This window comes from Pararge aegeria, chromosome 9, assembly GCF_905163445.1.
Source record: "Pararge aegeria chromosome 9, ilParAegt1.1, whole genome shotgun sequence".
In the NCBI taxonomy this organism is placed as follows: domain Eukaryota; kingdom Metazoa; phylum Arthropoda; class Insecta; order Lepidoptera; family Nymphalidae; genus Pararge; species Pararge aegeria.
The window spans coordinates 14,960,051-14,987,363 of NC_053188.1; the positions used below are offsets into that span (position 1 = coordinate 14,960,051).

Consider the following 27,313-nt stretch of genomic DNA (forward strand, 5'->3'; position numbering starts at 1 on the left):
TCATAAAAAATATTCATCAGCACACATCACATAATAACACAAGCTACGCTTACTTTGGGGCTAGATGTGTATTGTCGTGTATATTATTGCGTTATGGATAATAAGATGACTGTGGATATTTTTATTTTTATAAATACAAGATATAGGTACGTACATAAATCCTACATTATCGTGAAGCATTTTCATTTTAAATACCAAGTTTATAAGCTTTGATCAGTGTTGCTATAGTAGGTTACTAATTTATTATAGAAACACTGATCAAATTTGAAACTGAAACGTCAACTCACAACTGTCAAATTGTCTTTCTTGTTTTGACAGCTTTCAAAGCTAAAGGTATTGAATTTTATTTTACGAAAAATTCAGTGTTAATTGTGGATAATAATGGAATATTTATAGCAATCAATAGATTAGTGTTCGTTTTAATATTTGTGAAACATATTACGATAAATCTTGTGCGGATTGCAGAGATTTTTTAAGGTTATAAAAGTGCTGTATAAGTGTTGTTATTTGCAGGCTTAAGCCATGGCACCCAGGAAAAATAAAGTTGCTAAAGAGGAGGTCCAGGTGACTCTCGGCCCTCAGCATCTGGTCGGCGAGACCGTGTTCGGAGTGGCTCACATTTTCGCCTCGTTCAATGACACATTCGTTCACGTTACCGACTTGTCTGGCCGGGAAACAATTGCCAGGGTAACCGGGGGCATGAAGGTGAAGGCTGACCGTGACGAGGCCTCGCCCTATGCCGCTATGTTGGCCGCTCAGGTAGTATTTCCGTTCAGTTGAATGTAAACAGTAATCGTTAATTATAACCTCACTTTCAAAACATTGAAGTTAAAAATTAAAAATGAATTCAATCTATTCAGAAGGAGGATTTAATTCATACAGGCGGTCTGTCGTAAAATTGTCACATCATCAACAAAACATTTGAAGACATTATGTAGTGCCAACCCCACATATCGTGGAATATAAGCAAGAAGTAGAGAGAAGATGAATTTATAACGAAACAGAACTTTTGTAGTCTGCTACTAAATTTCTGTCAAAACATGATCTCGTTAGGGTCTAAACTAATATTTTAGTGATGATACAATTTGTTTGTCTCGGAACTTAGTGTCTGTAGAAGTGAAGAGTTTGGCTGCTGCTAGTTCAATGATAACCATCACTATTTAGTTCTAAGTATATTCCTATATAAACTGTAGCTTGAGCGGACAGAGTAGATTATATTATCTCAAAATTTTGTAATCATGGTACTAAGTCATGTTTGTAAAATATGGTATAAGTATAAAACCTAATAAGGAATGGATGGAGGCTAGCCCCTACCATTGTAGACTGCATCATGACTTGCCACCATCTGTGTGATTGCAAACATGAACTACTTTATTGTGGTGTAAAAAGAATTTTTAAATTTCAGGATGTTGCTGAAAAGTGCAAGACCTTAGGTATCACAGCACTACACATCAAGCTACGTGCAACTGGTGGTAACAAAACAAAGACACCAGGCCCCGGCGCACAGTCGGCGCTCCGTGCCCTTGCCCGTTCCAACATGAAGATTGGCCGCATTGAAGATGTAACACCTGTGCCATCAGACTCAACCCGCAGGAAGGGCGGTAGGCGAGGACGCAGGCTGTAATCTTTTAGTTTAAGCAAACTGTGGACTGAAATAAAAAGGTTTACAGTTAATACTTGTTTCTAAAACTTACCCCATATTCCCAATCAAATGTAAAATACACTTAATTGAACAACTTATACATAGTATCAAGTAATATGTATCTTTTTGGATAGGTGATTTTAAATCTTTTTACAATATGAACAAATTTTCGATTTGACAATAAGTAGGCAAATTATCAAAACTAATTTTACTGAGCATTAATGCAATATTCTAAACTTAAAACATTCAGGTGGGTATCAGATTATTATCTATTGATGGGACAGCAGCACCGGGAAAGAGATACAGCAGGTGCTACTGATTTTAAAGGCTTTGGTCAATTTTCAAACTCTGGGCTGGTATTAAGAATGCCTTTATAAAAACAAAGAATGCTATACATTGGCCCAACCCAGGAACCCAGGGATTGCAGTCGAGATATGCTCACCACTAGATCAACGGGGTAGGAATTAAACATTATTAGATTGTGAGCCACAAGCAACTTTTTCTGCTAAACCTACAGGCTATTATTTCTGATGGCGTCATATGCGTTGTTTTGTCAAATGCGAATATTGGGAATTTGCTATGTACGTAGACGACCTTAGCGCAACGGTGAGCACCGGGTTTGTTTCAATGGCAGGGGCAATTTGGGAATTTACAATTTTTAAATTTTCTCTGGTCTGGTCTGTTGGGAGGCATTGGCCGTGGCTAGTTACCACCGATAGGGGTAACTAGCCGAGTAAACCGATTAGGGGTCTGACTATGTAAATGTAATGTAAGTATAATTATTTCTTTTCGAATCATGCAAGTTGGCAGGCACTAAATACTGGGTATAAAGGCATAAATGAAAGAAAGAAAAATGATTCTCAGAACATTGTATGTTATTTATTAATATATTAAGATTTTTTATGTATAAATATTTTTTATTTAATAAACATGTTATTTTCTATGATAAACACATCTTACACGCGCACAATAATTTTAAAGTATATAAGTTTCCCATAAAAATGTTATATTATTTATCAAAATGGTATAGGTAATTTTATAATATTGCACTGTTATGATTATGGGGTTTAACAAAACTAAATACCAGCATAATCTATAATAAACCTTAAATTTCCAACACCAACAATGTTTTTTTATATCCTAGATTAATAATTTAATATTCTCATTAGATTATATATATATATATATATTATTACACACTGTTAGTACTATGATTGATTATTTTCAAAATGTTATGGGACAGAGCGAATTAAAATACAAACAAACTTTGTTGTACCTATCAGAAAATTTATAAGAACTTTCACAATGAGATCATATATGATTAGCTCCATGAGATAATCCAACTATCCACAAACAATGTTTACAATTAATTAGTTACCTACGATCATGTCTTTCATAGCACACCTCACATCTATATTTTTCTAACTTATTGTAAATCGGCATTACACAATACATCCCTATACAATAATTCTACTGCTAATTTCAACATAAAGTTTTTAATTCTCCCCGTTCGCGTAACCGCATTCCAAGGAAAGAAACCCTTATAAAAAAATTCAAAGGCGAACTTCGGATCGGATCTTTCACCCTTAAAAATCACAAGGGTCAATGATTTTGAGCATCTGAATACAATAAAGTCAAAGCTAAAACTTAATACGCCTGTTTTAACGATCAAATTCGTCTATAAATCAAGAGCTAGCGGTTCCTAGCGAAGAAACTATGAAATAAAATCTGAAAAACCAGTGCACATTCACAGGACGGCACGTCAAGGGGTTTTTAAAACAAATATGATATTACATTCGCAATTTTAACAATACCTAATGTTACCGCACTCTTAGGGCAAACTTGCTGATTTCACTCTTGGTTTTAAGATGCTCAAATTGCGTGGATAAACGTAAATGTTTCGTGCAAATTTATTGATTGTCAAACACTACTCCATTGTTTTTAAAATGTCAAATAATGTAACTTTAAAGTGCTTCACACTTATAAGTAACGAAAAGATAGTTTCCACACCACTAGCTCAACAAAGCCTTATAAACAAGATCCGTTATCTAAAGGCATTGCAATCATAAGGATTTTCGGGGTTGTAATGTACTGAAATCCATAAATCATAAAGGTTGTAATATGATTCGAATTGAGAAACAATCTTCATCTGAAGAAAATTCTTTTCATCCTAATATTTCTTCGATGGATAGCGTATCTTCCATACAGAGTCCGGCAAGCGCGAATATTCCTTCCAAGAATAGTCTCCGAATGGTCATATTAAATAAATATTCCTACTAGCCTTGATTTTGTTTTCAACGGAGATTTCAACTGAGGTGGTATGTAGCCTTACGAGAGAAAACAAAGTGTACAAGTATTACAACAGAAATATTGGCATGCACTATTTTATAACACAGTAACACAATAAACATATATCTATGAACGCTTCATAAGTGCATGTGATAGGCCTACATGAATAAAGAATTTTTGAATTTGAATTTATCGTTCTTATTCTGAAATATAAAAGCTAGAGAAGTTTAAAACTAACGATAAATGGCAAACAAAACAAAACCGCTTACGTTAATTTTAAATAAAGAAACCTTGGTACAAATCACACCTTGTTGGAATCGATGGTTTATGAGAATCAACATTACAACGACATAATAAAATAATACCTTCGTGTTTTACAGTTGTTATTTCGTGACAGCTTGGGTTTCGTTCCTCCGTACTTATTACGGTATTTCACAAATCCCATTGGAACCGTTTGTTTCCCTATTGTTACTCTTCTCCCTTTCAACTAACTCATTCAAAAATAAAGTTGACTGTTTGCTAAAATAGGGCGTTAAGGACAAACAAAAAAACACATGTACGCAATTATAATATTAAGTAAGGAGTAAGGATGTTTCTGCCTAGTTTTACTGTGTAAATTGATGTATTTTACCGAACTGAAGCTTTGAGATGAGGCACATTAGGTTTGTTTTACTATGACTCTGAGTTTATCTCTGAGATTATCGGGTCTGCGATTTCTATGGTGCTAATGGTAATAGCCCACCAACCAGCATTGTAGCAGCGTGGTGGGTCTATGCTCTTAAGTCGTCTCTCCTGTGGGAGACGAGGCCTGTGTCCAGCAGTGGGACGTTAATCAGCTGCGAATGAGGATGATGATGAATGTTAATTGACGATTGGTGTAGAATTTCTCATAATTCTTAGTTGAATATTATATAATACTGTTGCCTGAACCGTAAGCGACAATTTTCTATTTAGTATAGGCAGTGGAATACGCTATAATTTTTGGTTCGGTCACATCAGTAAATGCTGCTAAAGCTTAAGTAGCCAATGTGCGATCAGCCTTAGGGGCTGGGGCCAGTTGGATTTGGGTTACAAAACGCATGCGACTGGTGAATTTCATTTGTCGTTACGTGGGGAATCCCCTCATTTTATACTACACGTAGTCTAACTTCCCTATATTATGTTGTCCTGAAGTAATACTGAATGCGAGAATTCCCCGCTGTATCAATCAACAATAATGTGCCAATAGCTCTATGCCCCCATTTTTACTATCGACGAATAAAAAAATAGGCTAAGTAAGTAACGCTTAATCAAAGCAGATAGGTATACAATTACCTTTCACTAATAGTTTTTCAGTAGGCAACTCTATAACCTAACTTGTCTATGATTCTTGTCACAAGGTGTGGTATTTTGTGTTTGTATTATCATAATTTTCGATTGGATTTAAAGGTTAACATTTTTTTTATCTGCCAAGGCTCAGTCCTTTTGAGAGTCAGTTGAGACCACTCGTGACCACGTCGACGCAACTGGGTCGAAATATCGACAAATCCCATTTTATTATCGTGGAATATCTCAGTTTCAAATCTTTAGATGCCGAAAGGATTAGTTAACGAGATACCTAAACATTACGCACTGCCGAATCAGTGTTGTAACTTTAGATTGCACCCATCATCGTTATTTATCATCTAAGAGCTGGTCACCACCTAAATCATTAGCTTTACATTACTATCCCATTGCAGCTTGTCTGCTACATAATGACAAAGGTGTTGGTATATGCGACAGGCCAGCTTCGACGGCTCAAGTCCGGCTAAGCTACAGTACTAAAATAGTACGGATACGGGAATTAAAATTGGTGTTAACTAAACAGTAATCTCCGTAAACAACCCACAAATTGTATCTAAAATTAAACTAGTCACTAGATCACAAACTTGATCGGCCGAAATTCATATGCTTATTGTTAGACACGATTGTTGACACGATTGATGTCCACCAATCCGCACTGGTAATGGGTTGATACGACGCTGATGAGGAAAAAGGACGGTCTTTTGAAAGTTGACCAAATTTATTAGACTTAGTTTGATTGGTGAACTTTATGTTATTTATATTTAGGGACCTTGTGCTTACGTTTGGAAAGCGCAATATGGCAACTTCGTCGATATTATGGCTCTACTATCTCAGGAGTGTAAACTATCTATCTGACTTGATTCATACTCAACAAGTAATCCATCTAGTTAGTTAGTAGGACCAATATGTAGGACAAAATTAAACTATCAGCCGATCAAATGTTTATGGTCTAGGGTCTTTAACATACGTTTTAAGATGCGCTTTGAGGCCCTGAGTATTCAAAGAGCGTCTGATGCGGGCCTCGCGCGGGCCTTACGCTACAAGCTCGACTTAAGCCTGATCTTTTTGAGGTGAGAGGGCGAAGGGTTCGCGAAAGGACGCCGTTTGGCGGCCATCGAGGACTCGCCCAACGCCGTGCCCCCAGACACGTCCTCCCAACCTCCACCTAACACATCGTCTGAGGACGAAGAAGCCATCGCTCGGCAACGATTGCTACTGGCGCGCGAACCTACTCGAAGCGCTCGTGAGAAGCTCCGCTTACTCAACTTCGTCGATATTAAAGCTGTGCGAGGATTCTCAGTATCGTCTGCAGCTCTTCTATTAGCTTTCGCTTTGACAATTCCGCTCGCTTGCGTTTTCGATGTGTTCGGCTTCCGGATCGCGAGTATGTTCCTTCGTTTTGTTGACAAAGTTTTTGGCTTAGGCTCATTTTCGGCCAAATATCGAGTTCGAGACGTGCTTTTGACGGGCTCGTTCTTTTTGGCGAATTTCATGTTCATGTTTATTAGCTCGCCCGACCGCTGCGCCAGTACTGGGGGACTTCGTTTCCTCTCTGTATCCGTTTTCACAGGGACGTAGGCGTTCTCTTTCCGCTCGTCCGTCACTTTGGCTTTAGACCGAGCAAACGGCGGCACCCTCGTCGGCGACGCTGTCTTCGGTCGGAGACGTGACATCGTCAACTGAAAAGAAGAACTGATTAATCGATCATTTAAATTCACATCTTAGAATTGGTGGTTACGGTAAACAGGTGAACACATTAATGTCAGGACCTATATTCTCTATGACAATTTAATCTCAACTGCGCATCGTGATCTTTTGCGCCCAAAATTTTCACTTTTACGAACGGTAGCTAAGACTTAAGTTATATCATATTGTGCAGAGTCAGGGTCAAGAACCCTCAGCATGAGATATGCAAGCTCGCAATCGTGGAATCGTTTTCGAGTATTGAAACATTCTAATCTGTAAGTAAAATCTACCAAGTGTTTTAAAGTTGTATTGCAGATTTATAACTTTCCGCTTGATAAGACTTCATTTACTATAAGCTGAAGTTAGTGTTTCGATACTCGAAATCGACTCTAAGTGCGTGCATAATTCATTCTAAGGGCACAAAGCACAAGCATTAGTAGATGGTAAAATGTGACGTTATTAAGAGTCGGAATTGGAACACACTGTCTAGTACCTTACCCAAATAATTAATTTAAAGCTGGTGGTTATTTTTTTATATAGAAGTTTGGGGACACTGAAAATTAAAGACGGTTATTTGTTAAACAAAAAGAACAGTACATATTTACACGCATACTAATACATTTTTTAATAATCCTTTTTGGAATGTTATATGATTAACCTGTCCAACTAAAGTCATATGATAGTTCTATTGGTAGTGCTAACTGCTAACCCTTTCCCAATGTTCCGTTATAAAAAAGAAACTATCTGTCTATTACGTTTTTATATTTGTGTAGACCCAATTAGCATCAGTGTCAGTTTCGTCAATCTATAATCGGATTCATATATGTATGAAGAAAGATGACGCCTGGCTGTATCCGGATAATCTAACATTGTCGTAATAATTTTGTCACGGGTAATGCTTTTCTTGCAAATTGACATTAAAGTTTAAGGTGACATAGTATCAAATATTTACTAACTCTTCCTTTAAGAGGGCAATTGCCTTATCAGTAGGCCGTCGCAGAGGCGATTTATTTAAATTAAAATATCAGATGTATGACGCGCGTGTACTTAAAAATTTATTTAAAAATGAGCGTGTATGTAATGGAGATCTACAGGTAAAACTGATCTCAGGTCGGCTATGCCAAACACATAACAAAATTGTTTATTTTGTTTGTGAGACGACTCGAATTATTAATATCCATACACTAAACGAATGTTTCTTGGATTATAATTTCAGATGTTTGATAGTTTAGGTGATTAAAGATGTATCTATAAGTCTATCTGTCGAGATAATCTGGAAAGTAAGTAAGTAAAAAAAAATTGGTTGTCTGTAAAGTCGGCTTACTGAAGATAGTTGAACGTGACAACGTCGTTAGAAAATACTGACGGAATGGTTGCATTTTTCAAAAGAAAATTTTAATTTTATTAGTTTGATAGACATTATCGTTGCTATAAACAATTGACACCACATTCACTTTTCACTGCACTTCATCGTTGCCGAAAACATGTAAATGTATTATTGTATAGAAGCTGTCCACGCGGACGCATCGCTCACTCAAGTAGGAGAGAGACAGATGTCGAACGCGGAGGCCGACTGAGCCTCTTTGTCGCTCGTTCCGCGCTCTCGCTTGCACTTCAAGCCTTGAATGGAACGCCTCATAGCGAGGTAACGCCGCATACGTCATGTTCTTTCGTGCGTGCAGCCGGCTCCATCGGATTATAAGACGTTATCACGTCAAAACGCGTGTGTATTTAATTATTGGTGTAAGAACGTGTGTGTACGTAATGACTTATGAAGAAACCTCGTGTATACGTACTTGCGGGCGCATGGTGCGTGTGTGCGCGCGCAGCCACTCGCGTACAGCGGACAGGTTGCGATGCTCGGAGCATGGGATGCGTGAGTTGGGGTGCTGGCCCGTAAGATCCAAGATGGACGCGCCCAGAGAACGACCCACCTGTTTAATATAGTATTGACATAAATAATTGTAGTTTTTAGCTTTAATAAATAATAGTATTACAGATACTATTTTTGACTGGAGAAACAGAAATCTTAGTGTCCCCACACATGGGACTCTTGGCCACAATCACAAAATGCCGCCACCGGCAAATATTCTACCGAACGGGACACTTCAATGTGCGTTTTTATATCAGTGGCATATGGGAAAAATACTTCGACTAAAGAAGAAGAAACACTTTATTGCACGTATAACATACAGGAAAAGAAATAGTAAGGAGTATACAGTAAACAATGTAGACATGCATAGGCACCCTTATTGCTGAAAGCAATCTCCTACAGGCAACCTTTGTAGACAGGACCTACAGCAAGAGAACGGGATAATGCCAAGAGTGTTGATATACATACATAAATACAAAATGTATAGATAAAAATATATAGATAATTTAAATAAATATACGTATTATACAAATATACATAATATATATAACTTACATAACATTTATAAGTACATTTTAATACATAATTTACAAACAATAATAAAGAATCTACTTCAAATGCCATCCACTCAGAGGTAGTAATCCTTCAGACGACTCTTAAATATCGGAAGGGATTTGGATTGGTATCATTTATAAAAAAAAAAGGGATATTCAAATTTTGCGTAGTTTAAATTTTTCGTAACGGAACCTTTTTAAAAAGCGGCCAAGGGAAGGCTTTATAAATAAAATAATAAAAATAATAATATTTTACTGTAAAAAAGGCCCTTATGGTTATCGGTTTATAATTATTTTAAAACACTTACAAGTAAACACATACTAAATTCCACAAATACTTATTTAAACTTTTTACAATTAATAAATAAATATAACATTTGTCTATTAATTATTTATGACTAAGAAGTAGAAAAACAAACAATAATTTTAATTGTATAATAGTCAATGACTTTTTTATATTTGCTAACATTTAAAATTTCGTGTATGATACAATTCAATCTGATGTACATATAGAATTGTTGAAACAGGCGCTTTAAAAGTATTTACATCTGTATTTTTTAATTCGTGGTGCAATTCAGCAGTGGGTATATAAAATTTTGGAGATTTTTGAAGAGATAAAGTGAACTAAACAAAGCACTTAATGTATACTGTGAAAATTTGTAAATGGCATCTAAGTTTACCTTTGTAAGAGCTTTATGCTACATTATTACAAAACTAAGCGAACGAACCTTCACAGGATCTATCTCTTCAAAACCCTCCACATTCTTAGCGCGACAGTGTCTTACCTGAAATTGTGGGTCTGCTGAAATTCTGAATAAGTTACTTCAGATCTTAAACTAATAATATACGGTTGTTTTTCAGTGTCTGGGTTTCTATCTGTATATTATAAGTATTTATTATTATTTATCAGTCATTTTAGTATCCACAAGCTACGCTAACTTTAGGGCTAGATGGCGATGTGTGTATTCTCGTCGTATATTTTGTTTATTTATTTATACTTTGGGGAATTTCGATAGAAGTTAAAGCTAAGTTACTTGTGAAGTGTATCGTCGAGCTATTAGATTATTATGTTCATAAGGAAGTGTTTATGATCAAGGATTAAAATTTAAATTGGTCATTACGCTTAAGCTTTACGCTTAGCTCATAGTATGGAGGGTAGAGGTAAGGAGGATCATCTGTGTATATGAAAAAGTGTCCGTCAAAATGTATTAAATTAGGATAGCGCCACATTTGCATCAAGGTAACTCTTAAAAGAAGCGCCAAATATTGTTAGAGTAGGCTTGAAAAATAAACAAGGAAGTAAGGTTATATTTACCACAATATTTTGTACAACGTAAGTTGTTGAAATTCTCAATAATTAACTACTTTAGTCGATAATGACATTAAATTTTTTAACTCGGCATACTTCAATTCATCTACGATTGCTACATTCATACCATACCCTGTGCATCCACCAGCGCCATTGTGGAGGATTTTTGAACTGTTATTTAGCGCATACAACTGGACACTTTTCACCTTTTCTCCCATATAAGATGACTCTCCTTACCTCTACCCTCCATAGCTCATAGAAAACGTTCGGTGACAATGACGCGAGTTCCGTGCTCTTAATTCAAAGTCAAAGTCAAATATTTCTTTATTCAAATAGGCACATAGATGGCACTTTTGATGCGTTGACACCACAGTAGTGAGTAGGAATGGCTATAAATTCGTAAACTAAAACAAAAGCTACGAGGGTTCCAAACGCAACCTGGTCTAAGAAGAAGCCCACAACAAACTTAGCCGGGTTTTTGTTATCACCGTCACACATTGTCATTTGAAAATATTTAAGAAGCCACCTGGTTAGAGCAATAGTTCACACCCAAGTTTTTTTATCGTTTACGTAATCCTTTACTCTGTAATTGGACTTTTCTATAAGCTTTCGCTTGATACAAATATTTAAACTTTTTTTGATCTTGAATTGTCGCCCAAAGATTTCACTTAAAGAAGATTTCAGTTTTACAAGAAATTTACTCACTGCTATTTAAGCACGGAGGACAGGGCTAGTAGTTTTCAGATGTGGTCATACTGCAGTTTAATTAAGCTGAAACAGGTTTCCTTACACACACTTTTCTGATCCAAAAGCTTCCTACTTCGGGCAGTTTTATAAAGGTTAACATACTACGTTCCAGTAGTTTAACTTCAAAACAAAATAGGGGATTACCTCACAGAAGTTGATGTGATAATGGCCCTAAATTTGCAGCATTTGCAAAAGTTCTACAAACATTATTATCGGCGACAGTGCCACAAACCTGGAAAGGGTTTACCTCTTCGAAGATGTGCGGGGTGTATTTTGGCGGCATTGGCGTAGAGGGCAGCACCGTAGAAGGGCCCTCTCGCGCGGTGGGCGGCAACACATTCACCAGCCGCCCAGTGTTGTAGTTGCACTCGAGCGTGTACGAGCGCACCAGACCAGTGGCTTTTAATACTGCAACGCGTCCCGAGCCTTCACGTGACATGCCATCACGTCTGTCCCTGTTACAAACAACTTTTATTTTTTTTGACAACCCCTCTGGCGCAGTGTTGAGCGCTGTGGTCCTTCAAGTATGAGGTCCCAGGTTCGGGTATAAGTTCTGAATTTTCTCTGGTCTAGTTTGGTGGGAGGCAGTGGCGTGCATAGATGGTATGCACAGGGTATGCAGATGATATAAAATGAAGAAAATCTCCAGTACGACTAATAAAAACCACATAATAATACTTAGTATAGTTGGTACGAGTATATCTAATGAAATAAATAAACAAAACTTCACATCATCATATTTGCATGCCCAATAATGTGAAACCACAGTTACATTTCATTTACAACTACTATTAAAATATACAGGCTTACTTAGTTCCTATCGTTCTACAATGTAGCAGTATGTTTTTCCCACAGCTGGTTTTATTCTTCTAATTAACACCTAAGGTAACCGTTGCAGATAGGCACCGAGGACAAACCTCTGCGGTGTTTTCGGTGTAATTGTCATATTTGATAAATAAAAAAAAAAATTACCAGTTATTATAATTTGGACATACTTGAGGTACATGTTGCGCTCGGTAAAGTTGCAGGAAGAAAAGTGGAAGTGCAGATTGTTGAGGGACATGATTCGCGGCAGTAGCATGCACTCGACGCAGCTCTCGAGTTCCTCAAAATGGTTGCCGTACATGAAAATACCTGAACGAGTAAGTTCACTTTTTTTTATCGGCTTTCGTACATACTTAACTTAAAGAACTGAACTAAGATATTCGTGGTTAATCAACATTTCTTGTATATAGTTCAACGGGTACATACCACGATAATATTTTTGGATTTGTCGATATTTCGACCCAGTTGCATGGATCGTGGTCACGACGGGACTACGATCGAAATATCGACAAATCCAAAATCCAATCCAATACAATACCCTATATTTAAGAAATACTTAACTTAATCAAGGAACAGTGAGAATAAGGATTTATTTTTATATCATAAACAAGGGTCTTCGAACAGTCGATTGACAATGACAAGGTAGCTTGGAAGCAATCCGCTCCGCATTGAATGAATGAATGAATATGCTTGTATTGCGCACCGCAAAAAGAACATAAAAAAGAAAAGTATAACAAAACAGCGGTTACAATTCATTCATTCGTACATTTATCACTTAAATTATAAAATGAAGTTGAAAGAGCAACTGCTAAGTTTCTAGCCACTTCTCGGTAGTACCTGCCTACCGAACCGCTGGTAGATTCGTTACATACATACGTATTTGACTTTTGACAAATTCTTCGATTAGGCCCACTTGAAATACATGAATTTTAACATTTAAAAATTACAAAATTAGTGAAAAAAGAAATAATTAACAATATACAATAATTATGAATTCAAAAAATTAAAATGCATCCAATAATTTCAATTTGACTCAACCTGAGACTCTCCTGTCGGTTCCGAAATGTTTAAATGCATTTTAAAATTTATAAATTTGCAATTTCTCCCAAGTGTAGATTTTCTACATATACCTATGTCACTGATATCTTCCTTCACATCGGTTGTTTTCAATATATAAAATCTTCCATGTAGGTATTTATATCGAACATAAAAAGAGCTTAAAACGTTTTAAAATAACTTTTTTTTTCCATCGCTATACAACGTGGCAATGCTTCCAGTCTTTTTAACGAGGCGTAAGCCTGTTCTGATTTTTGATTATTTACTATTATTATTGTTGTAATTGAAGTTGTAATTTTTTTTTAAAGTAATTCGGTTATGTGCGTAAATCTTCATCTTTTTTCAGACTACGCTTTGCTTTATATTTAATCTATCTTCGATAAAAAGTACACAAATTAATCACATAACCCACCAGCAGTCGGGTAATAATGTAAGAGAAGTATTATGCTATTATGGTTGATAAATGCTATTACTCGGTAAAAGAGTTCTTGGATAATAAAATATAATTATTAGTTTAGTTATTTTTTACTTGACATCCCAAGTTTATTGCTCCATACAGTAAAATTAATGAAATTTTATTATATTCAGCCGATTATTTTGATTTTATTAATTTTGATGTTTTATTAATTATTACATAAATGAATTTGTTTAAATTAAGATTTGCATGTCATATATTATGACTAAACATGTATACCTACAATGTTTTATGCAAATAAAAGGATTTGATTTGATTTGATTTGATTAAAAACCCACCACGTACCTTTTTTGGACGCATGTCCGTGTAAATCAATATACAAATACAGTCCAGATTCTGTTTCCTTGTGCGTCGCCCGAGGCATTAAGGGCACAGGAGTGGTTGCGGGAACCTTCTTCTTTGGTTGTTTATCTTTGCCGGGTTTTTGTTTCTCCTCCTTCGGTGGGGACGGTTGTTGCTATGTAATTAGAGAAGATCAAAAAGATAAAGAAAATAAGAGAATTTTTATTTGAGACATTTGTATTTATTTTCAAACTAGCTGCGCACTGCGGTGTGACTTTATCAAAAGCTTTCTATTCGCAAGCCAGTTCTAAATTTAAATAAAACCTTTGATCCTCTTTTAATTGCCATGTTTCGGAATAAAATATGGTTCCATTTTTAAAGTACACGATAGATATGTTGGAGTAGGCTTTGTAATTTTTATTCTTTAGTCTTTCCCGTAGGGAAAAGGCAAAGGTATATCACCGTACAGCTATGTATACTTTGTAATTAATTTGGCCGCTAAACCACGACAGATGTGGATTCTTATACAACTTTTTCCCGACAATGCTCACATGTGTTTGGCCAGTGGAGCAACATCGATTTATCTCAAAGAAGGTTGTCAAAAGGATGCTTAAATTCCCAAGCATGTTTGAGAAAAGTACGTTACTATAGAGTAGTCAGTGATGAGACGTACCGGTACGAGTGTGTCGCCAACGCTGGGAGCGGGGGAGCGGGGCGCGGAGGGCGCATGCACGTCATTCCCGTCGCCCGCAGACACGGCCACGCTGGCAATCGACGAAGCCTCTACCGCGCCACACAGCTTCTTTAACATAATAAATACTCTATTAGAAGGCATCTTTACCACTAATAATCAAACATTGGCCTTACTACAAGATTTGCTCGATCGCAATTGAAGAGACGTTTCCGAGTATACACTTGAATATCTTATTTTTGCAGAAATTAAAGTTTTGTTTTTATAAATTACTAAATATATTAAAAAAAATATTTCCCGCGGAAACGCTCGTTATGGCTGCACTCGTGACGTCATAGGTAAATTAGAGCCTTAGAAGTCCTTGTTCCATAGCTAAAGATGAATGATTTTGGTATTTATAACAGTAAACTTAGCAACTAATAGTTTGAAATTACAAAATAATTTAAATACGCAAAGATTTTCGAAGATTTTCTTTCAAAATTATGCTTATATGGCGTGACGTCATATTTTCAAATTCCGCTTTTCTCCTGTCATAGCGGATTGCTAGATTTTGCAGTTTTATTTATAGAAATGAATACCAATGACACTGTCGAATATTAATAAAAATACGTTTGTCGTAATACATCAATCAGATATCATCAGATATATATACAATATTTTTGCGATTTGTCGTTAATGTCGTTAGGACTATTGTACTAAGGGTACAGAACACTTTCCCCGAACGATTTCAGCGATGGTGGTAAATCTCTAGAGAAGATTTCCAACCACGCGAGACAAATTCTGAACTCAAGGGGTGCTCTGTGGTCTGTATGTATATTCTAAATTAAAATTCAGTATAAAACCAATTAATGTAGCCAAATAATAAAAGCCAATTGATAAAAACCGAGAATTAATTCTCTAATAGTTCTATTGAGTGACAGTTTGCAACCTATCATTTCCATACGAAATTCGCGGAGAGTGTGTACACTGGCCACTGTCGCTGACAAATTATGTACTCTGAATGATGACGCTTCGCTTATCTATAAAACACTTTAATAAAAAAAAACATGAAAAGCAACGCCTCATCTTTCATATAAAATACTAGAGGTCCCACGCGACTTCGTCTGCGTACGGGACTTTTTTAGAACCTTTAAAGAGAAACAACTTTGTCATACACAGTGGCGTGCATTGGGTTTCTTACCAGGGTATGCATACAGCAGGAAAATTGCATAAAATGGCAAAAATCCTCCTCTTACGCGATAAATTTTTGGGTAGCCAGTGCTTTTGTGCCTGTTTGAGGTGCACGTCACTGGTCATACATGATTTTCTCGAAACTTTAACCGTCTACGCAGCGCACGCAGCGGAAGCTTTAAAAGAAAACCCCGATTCTGAAACTTTCTTCATTAGTGCTATGCTTCCATTGGTTACAGCGTGAGGATCTATAGCCTCCCTCGATAAATGGGCTATCCAACATTAAAATAATTTTTCACCGTCGTGAAATATGGAGCATTAAAAGTTTAAAGACATTTCTTACTATATGGGGATAACAGTAGACTGGTATAAAATCATATCTCTATTTCAGTTTCATAAAAGATCAGTTCCAACCAGATAGAAACGGTTTCGAATCTCGCCGGAATCTGCAATATTATTGCGTATAATAAAAAATATTTTATGAAAAATTACGACTTACTATTTCTTCATTGTTTTCGGAAATTATGTATCTCTTGAAACAGTTTGTACAGAAATAAACGTTTTCGCCGTTCTCATTGTACTCGCCGACGTTCATCTGGAACAAGGGAACAATTGCATTGACATATTTTCAATATGGTTTAAGTTAGATACGTAACTTTTCCATACAGTAATATACAGAAGTTTAGTTTGACAGCAGTGATCGCAAGATTAACGCCTGTCGCGAGATACGTAAGCACTCTGCGAGTCAGATAACTTCCTAGCTAAGTAATAATTGACTGTGAGATGGTGCTAACAAAAAAAACCCGGCTTAGATAGCTGTGGGCTCTTCTTGGACCAGGGCGCATTAGGAACCCTCCTAGCTTTAGGTTCAAGTTAATGAATGTTGCTATCAACATCACCTCACAAGAACGGTACTTTCACATTGTTTTCGAGCATCAACGTTTTACAACTTATCAATAATTATAAAAATTAAGGTTAATTGACTGTCGATTGGCGCAGTTTGCAGCGACCCTGCTTTCTGAGTCCAAGGCCGTGGGTTCGATTCCCACTACTGGAAAATGTTTGTGTGATGAGCATGAATGTTTTTCAGTGTCTAGGTGTTTATATGTATATTCAAAGTATTTATGTATATTATTCATAAAAATATTCATCAGTCATCTTGGTACCCATAACACAAGCTACGCTTACTTTGGGGCTAGATGGCGATGTGTGTATTGTCGTAGTATATTTATTTATCAACACCTGTAATTAGTAACGCCTGTTTCTATCCAAATTTAACAATCCTAATTATATCTTTTGTGAGATAAAAATAAGTGATCAATAGCCTATTTAGAGGGTTAGCCCACCACGCCGGTGTTGTGAATCATCACGCCAGGCACACGGGTTGGTAATCACAGTAGATAGTAGTAGAAGAGGATGCTTCCGTTCTCCGTTATATTCCCTAAGTCGACTCGTACGACATCCGCGCAAAGAGTAGGGGTGATGAAATAAGAAGAAGCTGTAAATGAGTTACTACTATTCGATCTACAATCAATTTTTTCTAACTTGTGTTACAATGCAAACAATCTTTTCATAACTATCTATTATTTTAAACTGACAACACTAATGTTGTCAGTTTAAAAAAACATGTAATTTATTTTTTTAAATAATTAATAAAAGTACACTTCACCACAAACTTTACTTTTAAATAATAAAAAAAAAGAGATTTTCTTTATTTAAGTGTGTTTTTAATAATTTTCTTAACAATTAAAATTAACTTTAAAACAAAAAGTAACGAAAATATAGTTTACATTATAACACATGTATGAAAAAATAGACTTTACAACGTCTTACTCTGGTATTCAGTTCATCAATCTCTTTTCGTTGATGCTCCCTGTACTCTTCTATTGAGTGGTAAGTGGGGTATTCAGGGCGCATCTGCGTGAGATTAAACATTTTTTTTTAATTAATCAAAGCTTTCAATTTGATGTTTATTTTTATATGATTTTGGGTATGGATTTTATTCATAGGTCAAGTTGCAGTTCTTGTTGGAGATCTTCCTGCTCTTTTCCGTGCTAAGAGCATTCTAAGAGCAAATAAGGAATGGTATCTGATGTATCAGAATTGCAAACACAGCTCCTCGTGGAATTGTAGTGACTGTGGTGATTTTGGGTATGAATTTTCTACACAGGTTCAGTTGCAATGCTTGTTGGAGATCTTCCTGCTCATTTCCGTGCTAAGAGCATTCTAACAGCAAATAAGGAAAGGTATCTGATGTATCAGAATTGCAAACTCAGCTCCTCGTGGGACTGAGGTGACTGTGGTGATTTTGGGTATAGATTTTCTACGCAGGTCCAGTTGCAATGCTTGTGAGAGATCTTCCAGCTCTTTTGAGGGCATTCTATCAGCAAATAAGGAATGGTCTCTGAAATATCAGAATTACAAACATAGCTCCTCGTGGAATTCCAGTAAATGAGTTGTGGAATTAAAAAAAACTTACCATAGCAGCACTATATCCGGGAACTAGGCTGGTGATACCGGGCATAGTGTCTTCAAGCCTAGCGACGGCTTGCCGACACTCACAGCACCACCCCATCTTCACCTTGCTGGCGGGTTCCTTACACTCAGCTCCTGAGCCCTCGCTGTACCATAGACAACTTAAGCATAGACTTAAGATATAAAACTTAAGATTTTATTTGATACACAATGGTGTAAAGTTGTCTGATATTGAACAATAAATGAGACAACAAAATCCAAGCACTTGCTTCATTGCTGGTGTTTAGGAATATGCAGCTCAATTAGACCGGAGTCTGTGCTAGAGCCTAGCTATGAGTCAAAAAAGAAAACATTTATTTTATATATATATTTAAAAGAAGCGAAATAAATAAAAAAAAATACCAAAAATACAAAAACCCACCAGCTTTAGTTAACAATGCCCTTCAGAATTAATAAAGTCCCAAGTTCGATGATAGCATGGGCATTTTGGTAATTTATTTATTAAATAGGAAGCCAACGTTATATACAATGCCTTAAATTTATTATAAACATACTGATAATATTATGAATTATACATTGTATACAGTATACCCCACTTACAGGCTAACTCTGCATGCATCATGAAATATAGACGTTCTTCAATATAAACTCTGAATTTCCTCTGGCAGGGTCTAGCCGTGTCTAGTTACCAGCCTAGCGACTAAGACGTTGACTTGTAGACGTAGTTTTTGCGTGAAAGAGTAACACACATCCATCCATCCATCCACCCATCCACCCATCCATCCATCCATCCATCCATCCATCCATCAATCCATCCATACAAACTTTCGCATTTATAATTTAAGTAGGAAGTAGGATAAAATAAACTTATAATAATAGTGACACTTACTCAAGAGCCGAAGAACTGGACTCCATCAGTAAACTGATGCTGTTCTTCAAGGTGTCCCTCAAAGGTTTCAAGGGATTGCTACCGTTGATGTTCAGCTCTTCGCTCGTACTGAGATGAACTGTTGATCCTAAACACGATCGCAGCACATTGTCGTTCAGGAGCGACGTGGTCTCGTCCGCGTTTGTGGAGATGTTCGAAGATACGTCGCTCGATTGAGACGGCATCTCTTGTAGCTTCATATCATATACCTGCGGCCAAAAATAAATAAATAAATATACTACGACAATACGCACATCGCCATCTAGCCCAAAGTAAGCGTAGCTTGTGTTATGGGTACTAAGATGACTGATGAATATTTCTATGAATAATATACATAAATACTTATAATATACAGATAAACACCGAGAAACTGAAAAACATTCATGTTCATCACATAAATAGTTTCCAGTTGTGGGAATCGAACTCACGGCCTTGGACTCAGAAAGCAGGGTCAATAATAAAATAAAGGAATTGCGCTTTATAGAACAGAATAGAATAGAAAAACTTTATTGCAACACAATACAATAGGGAAAACAGAAGGAAAACAGTAATAGTATTTAGTGCTAGGGTGCAAAGGCGGCCTTATCACTAAAAGTGATCTTTTAAAGGCAACCTGAACGTTCGAAGCCGATAAAAAAGTGGAAAGTGGATGGTGCATAAAGTATGTTACAAAAAATAAAATAAACTTACATGAACATACATACATACTACATTTACATAATAACTACTAAAATACCGATTTAAATTTTTATATATACTATAATAGATAGAATATATTAATAATCTTAATCTAAATCCATACTAATATTATAAATGCGAAAGTGTGTTTGTTTGTCCGCCAATAACGCAGCAACAGAGCAACGGATTTTTGGCAAAGAGATAGTTTATGAGCCGTAGAGTAGAATGGGATACTTTTTATCCCGGAAAAAGCAAAGGTCCTGTACGTAAGCGTAAGCGTATCTTACCGTGGGAAGATACGCTTACGCTTACGTTTTGTCCTTCAATCACGCAGCAACAGAGCAACGTGAGTTTTGGCATAGAGATAGTTTAGAAGCCGTATCTTGGAGATGTCTCTTAAAAAGTTCAAAGTTTTGCAACATAAGTTTACATAACACGTTTAAGGAAAATCTCTGTCGGGCGGACAGACGGACTTAGTCATACGGAAACCTAAATACCCCTGATAATGTATTATTTTAATTAGAAAGATAGAAAGTGACAGGTTGTGTCTAGTTAAATAGACATTACGTCAAATTATATTTGCGCTTCAGTTTTTATCTTAAGCTCAACTTAATAGCGAGATTACAACGTACTATTTCACTAAAATCGATACAAAATTAAGGTTATAATAACTGAGTGTGTATAGGTTAACTTCGGTCTTGATTTCGCTGGGACAGAGTTCGATGCCAAGCATGCACCATTAATTGTAATCAATACAGAGGGAGTACTACCTCGCCGCGGCGCCAGGTTGGGAAGACCTAGGAGCGCTTGACTGCAATCACACTTGATGGTAAGCGATTATGCAGGCTAAGGTGGAGCTAAGGTGCGCTTGCCTAGAAGATGCCTATTCACTCTTGATTTGAAGGTACACAGGGCACGGGTCTCCGCCCAAAATGAGAAGGGGTTAAGGCAGTAGTCCGCCACGCTGGCCAAGTGCGGATTGGTGGACTTCACACACCATTGAGAACATTATGGAGAACTCTCAGGTATGCAGGTTTTTACACGATGTTTTCCTTTACCGTAGAAGCAAGTGATATTTGAATTGATTATAACGCACACAACTAGCGCCCTGGTCTAAGAAGAGCCCACAACAAACTTATCCGGGTATTTTTTTTTGTTATCACCATCTCACAGTAAATTTATATTAAGCTATGAAGCTAAAGCAATTCACACCCAAGTTTTTTTATCGTTTAAGTAATCCTTAATATTATAATAGGATTTTTCTGTAAGCTTACGTTTTATATAAACTTTGAACTTATTGAGAGACATCTCAAAGGTTTCATTTGGTAATTTGTTATAAAATAATATACAATTGTCCTTGAATGAATTTTGTGTAGCTAAAACGGTACAATGAGTTTATTTTCTTTCTTTCTTCCGAACTCACCTGTTCAGCCAAATTAGTTGCATCGCCGCCCAGCGAGTTTATGTCCCTGCAACTGTCAACCGACGCGTCTTTCAGCATCATGGAAGATTTGTTCCCGGCCTTGACTTTCTCCCTTTGCTTGAGGGAATCGCCTTTATACGATGGTGAACTTGGACTTTTCTTCTTTTTCTTCTCCACCAACTAAGTGGGAAATGTAGATGAAATATATTAATTTAAAATGCCGAATTGACGGAACCGGCAGAATTTGAATCCGCATCTCTCATCAATCGCGGTCATTAATTCAGTTTTGAAACTATCTGTCGCCCGGCACTTTGTCCAGTTTTATTGGGATTCTAAAAATCCCGCAGGAACCCTAGTGGTTATTTTCCATCGTCAATGGGTAGCGGTTCTGGCGACAGATTGGTGTAATCGTGTCATGGAGCACCTGGTTTTGTACCCTTCAACGGCCAAGTCACACAACATTAACTATAATAATAAAGAAATCGCAGTAAGGAACCTTAGACTTGGCACGACTTAGTCTAGATTTCATTACTTTTTAGAGATAAACAAGCAGCTCCATAGAAACTTGGCTAGTTTTTTACAGAACGTTTTTGGTGCGATTAAATCAAAGGTTTGGAAATTAAAGAATATACCTCTGCACTTTCGCTAATATTCTGTATACTGCGTGATGTAAAACTCTTGCCCTCCTCGCAAATATCTTCTTCTTTTTCTTGACCGAAGTGATAGTATCTGGAACCAAGTGAATTCTTAATTTTGGTTTCATCACCAGGATCAGTACTATTGTATTGTACGACCTATTAATGATCAATAATTATGAATCTTTAATAACTAAAATACGATGTCACATTTTATTTTCTTGTTTTATCTGTACAATCTTAAATATATCTAAGTAGACAATAGTATAGAAAATGTGATCATCTAAAAATGCAGTTTAATAAAACATGTATCAAACGCCGAACCGCATTTCTCACATTTGACGGCCGACTAGCGCAGTGGGCAGCGACCCTGCTTTCTGAGTCCAAGGTCGTGGGTTCGATTCCCACAACTGGAAAATGATGAACATGAATGTTTTTCAGTGTCTGGGTGTTTATCTGTATTTTAAAAGTATTTATGTATACTATTTATAAAATTATTCATCAGTCATATATAGTGATGACTGATGAATAATTGTTCTTATGTTATGGGTACTAAGTACCCATAACACAAGCTACGCTTACTTTGGGGCTAGATGGCGATGTGTGTATTGTCGTAATATATTTATTTATTTATTTGTACGGCCATTCTTAGCATCGAGTTTAAAATGTTCTCCAATATTGTTGCTTATTAAAATATCCTTTGCCAGTGCCTATTTATTTTTTTATTAAAAAATAAAAGATTCGAAATTTTAAGATGCCGTGTGTGGTGAATAGTATCAATAACTAACTGATTTGATAATAATATTGGTAGGTACATGTGTTTTATAGTGTGACATATAGTGAGAGCGTAAAATATTTCCTGCACCGAAAATCTTACAGCATGACCCAAACGTACTCAGAGGAAAAGGTATAAGCCAAAACCCACAAAGCAGTATAAATTATATAATACTAGCTATTGCCCGCGACTTCGTCTACGTTTGATTTTGTTTTTTTGATTTGGCATTCAATTTAGTTGTAGTTCTAAATAAAATTAAAGTATTCACTAAGCCTTAAATGAGGGGTTTGCTGCTGTCCGCTGAGGAGTTCTGTCCTCTATCTCCAACCACATATATATATGTCGGAGTATATATGTCGGTTATAATTTGTCGGAGTTATAGTGTAAAATCGTCAAATACTTTCATCCCCTCGCCCAGAGGAACCGAGCTTAATGTCGGGATAAAAATTATCCTATATTACTTCTAACAATTCCAAGTAAATGTGTACAAAGTTTCATAAGAATCGGTTATGTAGTTTTTGCGTGAAACAAACAAACTTACATTGACATTTATAATATCAGTAGGGATATATTTTTTTTATGTATTTTACATGTATATTTTTTTTTATACCACCAAAAATTATTGGCTGTAAAAAATAATTCGTTTTTCTCGCACGTCCGAAGATTGGCTGGTAGCAAATGCTTTATAGTTAAGTCCGCCTTTTGTGAACCGTTTTTTGGTTATGCAATAAAGTGAAAAAATAAATAAACACGTATCCGGCAGGCGGCCTTATGTGACAAGCTCCAGCTATATTATCGACAGTAAAAATCTGAACCATATATTCACGCTTACCTTATAAGAGCCCTCGACGCGTATACCGTAGGATGGCATGCCAATGAAGGATTTAAGTAAACCCTGTTTAGATTAACACCTCTCGTATCAGTTCTATAGTGGCCCCTCGCAACTCCATCGGGGTTCAGAAATGGTATCATTTTGAAGACGTATAGCTTTCGCAGCTGGATCGCAATTGGATCGTTCCTTGTTAACAGCAAGTTTAGGAAACCGTTGAATACAAAGCTCGAAGGCGTCTCCCCTGGATGCACTCTTGCTGATATGAAGATGATCTGTCATAAATAGTATTTTGTCAAACAAGTGCATAAAAACAAGTCATTTTATAACCTCAGCTATATGCACTCTGCTATTTATTTTGAATACGAGGAAATGAAACAATCACTATTTAATAATAATTTCTTTTGTAACAAGTGAATAAAGTAGGTTTTGTGACCAAGTTATACACTTTGTTTTTCACTTCGATTGTTAGGAAACTAATAACCGATTACAGAAAGCTAAGACCAAACCTAGGCATACAAATTTATGATCAATCATAACACATAAGATGCCCCAATATGAGCAAGATTTTTTGATCGATATTACAAAAGTAGCATCCCACAAAGTATTTGCAAGTCTTTCCACATCACCTGGTTTTGTGCCCTTCAACGTCCAACTTACACAACATTCACTATGATAATAAAGAAATCGCAGTAAGGAACCTTAGACTTGGCACGACTTTGTCTAGATTTCATTACTTTTTAGAGATGAAACAAGCAGCTCCAACGAGACTTGGCTACCGAGCTACCGAGACCTATACCATATACCTACCTACTTTAGGCTCAGAACGCAGACCTATATCACTAGCAATAAAGCATACAAATAATATTTTTTCAAGTGTTTATTGCACCACTCAAAACCAACTTTATGCTTATAAAACAACTATAGGATTTTGAAATGGAAATAGTGGATTGAACAAGTGCTTAAAACAAATGGTTTTCTAAACTTTGCTATTCCACCATCAGTCAGTTGCTCAACATTAATCCAACTATGTAATTAATTTTACCTTTTTATTCATAAACTTGAATGGTCTCTCTTGGTTTTCTGGGAATAGGTTCTTCAATCTTTCTTCCCGTTCTGTTGTTATGCCGTGATTGGACGATATTGTCAGTAAGTCCACTCGTCTTCCTACAAATATAAATTTCAAATATAACCTAAAATAAACTATGTAAAACTAAATAAAATCTAAAACGCCCTCGATACTACCGCAGCTAGGCAGATTTCATGATGCTGGCAGCATTGCCCCCGGACCCCACGGTCCCACAGTCTCTACTCTAAAAGGCACAGAAATATCATGAATATCACATGAATGGTAGCAGCCACACCCACCATTGACGAGGTGGTCTGGATATGTGATGCAGCTAGGGTATCGATACAAGTTGCAACCAACACAAGTGACCTCCAAGGAATTTAAAATTGAATATTTTGAAAATTAATAAAGAATAATTTATCTTTCACTCTTGATTCATGAGGTTCATAACCATATAGTTAGGTAAATATACAAAAATTATAGGAATGATGGGACTTCGGCCAACTATTAGATTAGTATATGGAAACTTTAACTATACAATAGACTGCCACCTAGTCTGTGCATAACTCAATTTATTGGTTTATTATAAGAAGAGTTTAACTTCTCCGGTCATAAATTATTTCGAAAAGTATGAAGAACTCATTATTAATAGCGTACAATTTATTTTGAAACAACTAGAAGTTAGCCCTAACACAGAACAGGAGACATTTTATGACCTCGTCTGCAATAAAGGCTTTTGTATATTAACAAGTTAAACCTCAACTGCAATCCCAGACGATTTTAAGTAATGATCCAAGTTATGGTCTGAGATGGTTGCCCTAATCAGTCGCTTTGTGTCTTTTTTGCGTAGGGAGGCAACTAGCCGCGGCCGAAGCCTCCTACCAGACAAAGTATATAAATAATATCAGAGCTTTTGTTTTTAATAACTAACCTTCTAAGGAATATATCAAACACTCTCTGCAGTAATAAATGTCATCGGCAGACTGTGGAGTTGGCAGTGGCAACATCTTCAAGTCTATCGAGTTCAGTGCGATCTGCAGCTCAGCAAATGAGTAGGGATAAGTGAACGCAAAGAACGTTGTTGCCTTGGGATTCTCTGCTGTTCGATATCTAAAAGTGAGTGTGAAAGTGTTGTCGTCCGTCTGAAAGCATACATTTTATTTTAACTTAAAATTATGTTATAGTTATTATAAATATAATTTGTAGCAATGCAAACAAAAAAATTATACATTAAAACTATGTTGAATTAAGCACTGAATTCATCTCATTTTGATAATAACTCTGATGTGTGTGAGTGAAAATTATAATCTATCACATTATAATTTTCGCATGATATAAAAAAGACAGGGTTCATCACATTTTACATTGATATACTGTGTCAAAATTATATAACATCATAATTTTACATACAGTAATAGGAATTGTCTGGGATTTTGATTATATTCTTTTAAAAAATATATGTATGAATCAACGGCTGGAATCATATATTATTTCATCACAGCTATTGATTAATACGGGTTGAATTTTTGGTAGCAATATTGGTTGATAAAAAAATAGCAGACAGTGGTTTCGTGGACTGCTAGGACAGCTAGGCTACATATTAAAATGTTCAAACCCCTTTAAGTGAAACTTACTGAATGTACTGGGCGATCTCTTATCCTTTCCCACTGCGGCTTTCCAGGCAGTGTGCGGGTGACAGGCGCCATGCCTTGGTTGTACATTTTGCCTTGTTTGTTCAGGTTTATCAAATTCAAACGCACCTAATTCATAAAATAAAATAACTATGAATCAACAACACTCAAGTCATGTCTGCATGTATAGGTGAATAGACTGTACTCATCCTGTATTCAATAAAAGTACTAAAAATAAATTTCAATGAGATTTTGTTAATTGGTTAATGTTTTTCTTACCTGAACATTAGGCTCGCCAGCCTGTACACCAAAGTAGAACCAAGTTCGGTTTCCATTTTCAAATTCTGTGCCGGCACAGTCTGGCCGCGTCCACAAGTTGAACTCATAATCTGGAGTCTCTGCTACGTTCGTTTTAGGATTGACAGTCGGAGCTACAATAAGGGTAAGAATAAAATCAATATCTCTTTGTGATTTGTTGGAATTAATTCCTTTCAATAAACACTGTCACAAAATGTCGCCTTACCAATAAACTCGGTGGGCACCCGTTCCACATGACCCAGATTGCCCGAATCAAAGTTATGTATAAAATAAAAACCACCACACTCTATTATATTGTTGCGATCCATGACTAAAACGTTTGGCTACATTCTAAACATAAACACAAAAAACACGCAAAGTCACTAAGCATTTGCGAATACATTTACTTTCAGAATTTCACTGATGATCAGATTGGAATGTATAATATGTTATGAAAATTTCAAAATGACATTCAAAAATAATGTGTTTCACTATTTTTCTAAACAAAATTATGTAATTTTGTTGACATCGATTGACGGATAACAGCTGATTTGCTTTATTGGTGATCTTTTTTTGTGAAGGTCCCTAAAACTAATTATTTTAAAGGTAACTCAACTTTAAAATTAACCACGAAAATTTATATTTGATTAA

At 36.3% G+C, this 27,313-nt stretch overlaps 2 protein-coding genes across 4 annotated transcripts; one reads left to right on the forward strand and one right to left on the reverse strand.

The window, feature by feature from the left end:
- The first annotated feature begins 252 nt into the window (after positions 1-252).
- LOC120626624 (40S ribosomal protein S14) lies at positions 253-1,674 on the forward strand. The gene is made up of 3 exons (XM_039894242.1): positions 253-333; positions 514-759; positions 1,406-1,674. Exons 2-3 carry the CDS (start codon positions 523-525, stop codon positions 1,622-1,624), a joined length of 456 nt encoding a protein of 151 aa, XP_039750176.1. The 5' UTR covers positions 253-333; positions 514-522; the 3' UTR covers positions 1,625-1,674.
- A 1,351-nt stretch (positions 1,675-3,025) lies between these two features.
- LOC120626625 (cytosolic carboxypeptidase-like protein 5) lies at positions 3,026-27,293 on the reverse strand. 3 transcript variants are annotated; one of them, XM_039894243.1, is made up of 18 exons: positions 26,889-27,293; positions 26,645-26,796; positions 26,369-26,494; positions 25,666-25,876; positions 24,711-24,832; positions 23,669-23,940; positions 22,059-22,155; positions 21,427-21,606; positions 19,287-19,534; positions 18,402-18,543; positions 17,756-17,839; positions 16,422-16,517; positions 14,735-14,863; positions 14,065-14,236; positions 12,419-12,557; positions 11,671-11,878; positions 8,737-8,874; positions 3,026-6,933 (listed from the first exon to the last, which is right to left on the reverse strand). In XM_039894243.1, exons 1-18 carry the CDS (start codon positions 26,989-26,991, stop codon positions 6,292-6,294), a joined length of 3,261 nt encoding a protein of 1,086 aa, XP_039750177.1. In that variant the 5' UTR covers positions 26,992-27,293; the 3' UTR covers positions 3,026-6,291. The 3 variants fall into 3 exon arrangements, with proteins under 3 accessions (XP_039750177.1, XP_039750178.1, XP_039750179.1); XM_039894244.1 differs by having other exon boundaries at positions 14,735-14,860; positions 26,889-26,991; XM_039894245.1 differs by lacking the exon at positions 17,756-17,839 and having other exon boundaries at positions 26,889-26,991.
- Between the last annotated feature and the right edge of the window lie 20 nt (positions 27,294-27,313).

Coding starts and splice junctions, on each gene's coding strand:
- LOC120626625 (XM_039894243.1), bottom strand. CDS start 26,991: ATGGATCGCAACAATATAATAGAGTGTGGTGGTTTTTATTTTATACAT. Junction 19,535..21,426: donor CAACTAATTTGGCTGAACAG/GTGAGTTCGGAA, acceptor TTTTGGCCGCAG/GTATATGATATGAAGCTACA. Junction 14,237..14,734: donor TTGGCGACACACTCGTACCG/GTACGTCTCATC, acceptor CTAATTACATAG/CAACAACCGTCCCCACCGAA.
- LOC120626624 (XM_039894242.1), top strand. CDS start 523: ATGGCACCCAGGAAAAATAAAGTTGCTAAAGAGGAGGTCCAGGTGACT. Junction 760..1,405: donor CCGCTATGTTGGCCGCTCAG/GTAGTATTTCCG, acceptor TTTAAATTTCAG/GATGTTGCTGAAAAGTGCAA.